This window comes from Salpingoeca rosetta (genome assembly GCF_000188695.1).
Source record: "Salpingoeca rosetta unplaced genomic scaffold supercont1.18, whole genome shotgun sequence".
NCBI classification, from domain to species: domain Eukaryota; class Choanoflagellata; order Craspedida; family Salpingoecidae; genus Salpingoeca; species Salpingoeca rosetta.
In genome coordinates, this window is record NW_004754916.1 from 597391 (window position 1) to 602390 (window position 5000).

At 58.0% G+C, this 5000-nt stretch overlaps 3 protein-coding genes across 3 annotated transcripts in view; 1 reads left to right on the plus strand and 2 right to left on the minus strand.

The window, feature by feature from the left end:
* Positions 1 to 278: 278 nt before the first annotated feature.
* PTSG_06551 (uncharacterized protein) lies at positions 279 to 2743 on the plus strand. The gene is made up of 6 exons (XM_004991877.1): positions 279 to 505; positions 803 to 883; positions 1243 to 1294; positions 1511 to 1632; positions 1820 to 1970; positions 2303 to 2743. Exons 1-6 carry the CDS (start codon positions 306 to 308, stop codon positions 2411 to 2413), a joined length of 717 nt encoding a protein of 238 aa, XP_004991934.1. The 5' UTR covers positions 279 to 305; the 3' UTR covers positions 2414 to 2743.
* A 113-nt stretch (positions 2744 to 2856) lies between these two features.
* PTSG_06552 (2OG-Fe(II) oxygenase) lies at positions 2857 to 3960 on the minus strand (the record flags this gene model as incomplete). The annotated part of the gene is made up of 1 exon (XM_004991878.1): positions 2857 to 3960. The coding sequence occupies one exon, from the start codon at positions 3958 to 3960 to the stop codon at positions 2857 to 2859; it is 1104 nt and encodes a 367-aa protein (XP_004991935.1).
* A 108-nt stretch (positions 3961 to 4068) lies between these two features.
* The window catches only part of PTSG_06553 (uncharacterized protein), a 2076-nt gene continuing 1144 nt past the window's right edge, over positions 4069 to 5000 (minus strand). Inside the window, exon 4 of the mRNA XM_004991879.1 lies at positions 4069 to 4835. Within this exon, the coding sequence (XP_004991936.1) occupies positions 4251 to 4835 (585 nt within the window). The 3' untranslated portion in view covers positions 4069 to 4250. The remainder of the gene's footprint in view (positions 4836 to 5000) is intronic.

Consider the following 5000-nt stretch of genomic DNA (forward strand, 5'->3'; position numbering starts at 1 on the left):
CACGATCAGGAGGAGGTGTGGTGACAACAACACGACAAAATATTCCCCCCACTCCCCGGATGTACGAGCCAGGGCTGCTGGGGGGTGAGACACACACACACACACACACACACACACACACACACACACACACACACACACACACACACACACACACACACACACACACACACAACACCTCTATCAGTTGCCGTCTCCCCCTACTCTATTCTTCATCTCACCACCACCCACCATTCTCATCACCACATCATCACATCACCCTCCCATCACTCCTTCGCCTGCAGGCCTTCAACGAGTACGGCAAGATGCGCGATGCGCTGAACAAGACGGGCCGGCCCATCTACTTCTCGCTGTGCGGGTGGAACGCGTGGTACGCACCCGTTGGCTGGTCGCTCGGCAACTCGTGGCGCATCCACGGCGACGTCAACACGTGGGGGTCCGCCTATGCTGCCATTCGCACCAACGAGCTCCTCTACAACTACAGCCGGCCCGGCGGCTGGAACGAGTGAGCAGCAGCAGCATGCGTACCTTTTTGCTGGTTGTAGTTTTGTGCGTGTGTGTGCATGTGTGTGCGTGTGTACATGTGTGTGCGTGTGTACATGTGTGTGTGTGTGTGCGTGTGCGTGCATGTGAAAGAGATGACACTTTCTGTTTGTCAACCGCCTACGCTCGTCCTCTCTACCACAAGACGACCACCACCACAACACCCATAACTCCACATGACAACATCAAACAATATGCCACTCACATCCCTTCCTGCACGCGTGCTGTGATCACTACCAACACCGCCACCGACGACCAGCCCCGACATGCTGGTTGGTAGCTCGCCTGAGGCCGCTGCCCACATGAGCCCGCAGCAAAGCCGCACCCAGTTCAGCCTCTGGTGCGTGCGTGTGTGCGTGTGTACATGTGTGTGCGTGCGTGTGTGTGTGTGTACGCGTGCGTGCGTGCGTGCGTGTGTGTGTGCGCGTGCGTGTGTGTATGTGTGTGCGTGCGTGGGCACAGTTTACTGCGTGAGTTGCATTTGTCGCGTTTAACTGACGGCTTTTTCCTCCTGACGTTTCAATACCCCCGGCACACACACACACACACACACACACACACACACACACACACACACACACACACACACACACACACACACACACACACACACACACACACACACGCACGCACACGCACACACACACACACGCGCGCGCGCGCACACGCACACACACACACACACGCCTGTGTGTTCAGGTCGGTGATGGCTGCTCCGCTTCTCATTGGATCAAACATGCTCAACATCTCGGTGAGCGAAGGCAGCAGCAGCCACGCGACCTTGTATTCATGTGCATGCGGTGCTCGTGACTTGTGCATGTGTCAATCGCCCGTTCCCTTCAGTTCTCGTGCTCATATTCGTCCACACCACACACATCACTATTCCACACCATTCATCCATCCCCACCAATGAACCAACCAACCAACCAACCAACCAACCGTCCATCCAACCGTCCAACCAACCAAGTCGTATGACGTGGAGACGTACACGAACCGCGAAGTGATTGCCATTGACCAGGATCCGCTCGGATATCAGGGCCGCCCCGTCTACAGCACGTGCCCGCCCCCGTCCCTCGACGACATCAACAAGTACGGCTGTGCTGTGCGCTGTGCGTGTGTGTGTGTGTGTCTGCACCTGTGTTAGAGTGCTTGCACAAACCACACACGCCACCACATCACTCCCTATCATCTCCCTTCTCTCACAACACACTCATCTCCCCCCCCAACTATGCCAACACACAAATATCAAAATATCAAACGCACTGTGTTGGTGCAGCCCCAACGCGATCATCCCGCCGTGCCAGCAGATCTGGGCGAAGAAGATGGCTGACGGCAGCGTGGCCGTGAACATGATCAACTACGCCCTGGCAAAGACCACAATCACCTGCCACGCAGATTGCATCAAGGCCATGGGCCTCTCCGGGAAGGTGTGTGTGTGTGTGTGTGTGTGTGTGTGTGTGTGTGTGTGTGTGTGTGTGTGCATGTGTGTGTGTGTATGCATGTGTGTGTGTGTGTGCGTGTGTGTGTGTGTGTGTGCGTGTGTGTGTGTGTGTGTGTGTGTGTGTGTGTGTGTGTGTGTGTGTGTGCATGTGTGTGTGTGTGCATATATATGTGTGTGTGCGTGTGTGTGCGTTTGCTCTGCATCGTTGCGTCCTCACCCACCACTCCTCACCCACTTTCCTCACCCACTTTCCTCACCCATCCCATTCGTCCGACGTTGACACCCCAACCACACCCCAATTGCTTACAACCCGTGCAGGTGTCTGTGCGGGATGTGTGGCAGCACAAGGACATGGGCACGTTCACCTCCTATTCCGCTGCTGTTGGCGGCAACGGCAACTCTGCCACGCTCATCTTCAAGCAGGCCTGATGGTGGTGATGTGATGCTGCACATGGCCGTGCTGACCTGCTGCTCCCCATGCGCACTTGGCGTGGTTTGCTTGCATGCACGTGCCCACGCGTGTATGGTCGTTTGCTCAACAACCGCTGTCTTTTCTTCCAGCTTCCCTCTTCCACCGTCATTGTGGTGGTATCATGCTTTCGTGTTTCCTTCCCACGTCCACCCGCCTTTCGTCTTTCAACTTCCCCTTCCACCATGCTCCTCAACCCCGTTTTCCTTTGAGTGCTGAGCTATGTTTTACTTACAGCGCGACGGCCAGTCAACGTGGCACACACTCAGGCGTACACACAGCGACGTGCACGCTTGCGCATATTCACATACGACACGCAGACACACACACACACAGACACACGTACAACACAGACACAGACACACAGACACAGACACAGACACTCACTCACTGATGTTTGTGGTCAGTATGCCTGCACTTGCTGCCATTTGAGGCAGATGTAGTCTCCAAAGCAAGAAGGCTTCTTGTTACCCTCTCCACTGCCGTCACCAGCATCGCCGCCATCACCACCACTTCTGCCACCATCATCAGCATCATCACCACTATCACCGTCATTGCTGCTGCCACGCGTGTTCTTCCCTTGTTCCTGCTTTCCCTTGTCCCTGTCGCCAATCTCAAGGAATGTGTTGTAGTCCTTGGAGACGGGCGTGAACATGGCCGCGTCCATGGGCGTGTCGTAGGCCGGGTAGTAGAACAATACAAAGGAGGTGCGTGTGGCCTCTGGACAGAGCACGCGGTGAACGGGAGACTTGTACCGCCCGCGCGAGATGATCTGCAGGAAGTCGCCACCGTTGATGACCAGGCTGCCTGGCACGCAGGGGACGTCGTGCCACGCGCCGTCGTCGCTGGACTGGAACTGCAGCCCGCCCACGTCGTCCTGCAGGATGGTGGTGAGGAAGCCCCAGTCCGTGTGCGGAGACGAGCCGAGGCAGGCCTTGTGCTTGGCGGAGGCCGGGTGGTAGTGGAACACGCGCAGCAAGGAGATGGTGTCGCCGTCCTTGCACACCTCGCGCATGTCCTCCGGATCGCGTCCAAGCGCGATGCCGATGACCTCCACCAGCCGCGCCGCCACCGCGGTCATCGTGTCGAACACACCGCCCATGCGGGCGCGAAACCCCTGCGCATCCGAGTACACACTCGCGTCCGGCCACCTATTGGGCCCCTGCAGCGCGTTGTTGGCGGGCCTGTCCTCGGGCCACTCGTATCCGTAGGAGAAGCCCTCCTTGGGCTCGAAGATGCGGTCTGGCTGCCCGCTCTCCGCGCCATACGAGAGGTACCCGCGCATGAACCCGTCCTTGCTTGTCAGGCCCACCTCGTCCTTGGCCCTGCGCGGCTGCGCGAAGAAGGCCTCTGCCGCTGCCAGGAACGCCTGCGCCTCCTCCCTGGGCACCACGTTCTCCAACAGCAGCAGGCCGTCGCGTGCCAGCGCCGCATCCACCTCCGCCGCCACGGCCTCTGTCTCCGATCCAGCGGCCACCCGCCTCCAGTCCACACGCGTCACCACCATTCTTGCTTCTTGGTTGGTTGTTGTTGGATGAATGGTGGTCGGGTGCAATGAAATGATGATGCGATGAGAGCAATGGTGCAACACAGGCTGCTGCTGGCGACACGTGCGGTGGTGATGGAGCTTCTTGTTTATTCTGTTGATGCTGCTCTCGTGGTGCACGCACGCGGGTGGGGAAGAAGAGGAAGCAGGTCATTTACAAGCAAACGGAAGGCAAGAGGCAAGGCAGCGGTGTCGACGAAGGTGGTGGTGGTCGTCGTGCATATACGGTACAGGGGTTGTTGCTGGCTTCATTATGACGAGGTCGCTGCCACCACAGGCGCAGGCGTTGCTGCCGTGGCTGTTGGTGTTGCTGCAACTGATGATGACGATGGCTGTTGCTGTTGCTGCGAGTCGACGTGAACGTCGTCGTCCTGCTCCATCTTCATGCCAGCAACACTAGTTGCATCACCCTCGCGCACTTGCTTCTTCCCTCCACACACTTCATTCTCCTGCTGCTGCTGCTGCTTTTGCTGCTGCTGTGCAGGCGTGTGCTCACTCCTGCCATCACCGCGCTCTCCCCTCCCGCCACCACGCAGGGCACCATCATCACCATCACCATCACCATCACCAACAGCACCATTCGCCTTGTTGTTGTTGTTGCTGTTGCTCTTCGTTGCCGTTGCAGCAGTCACGTCTGCCCTGGGGCCATCTGCGCCCGTGTTCATTCCCGGCCCCTTCTGTGCGCCGGCGGTGGCTCCATCACGCGATGCCGATGCTGTCGCTGTCGATGTCGATGACGGCGGCGACGAGTTGCGGTCGGACCGCACGGTGCGGGCAAACGCCAAGATGACGTCCAGCTCGCTCACGTGCTGCGCGGAGAAGTGGTCCTCAACCGCCTGGTTTTCGGGTGTGTGTGTGTGTGTGTGTGTGTGTGTGTGTGTGTGTGTGTGTGTGTGTGGTGTGTGTGTGTGTGTGTGTGTGTGTGTGTGTGTGTGTGTGTGTGTGTGCAGTTATAAGAAATCACAAGGCGGGGTCATTCAGTGTCTACCGTCAAGGGTTGT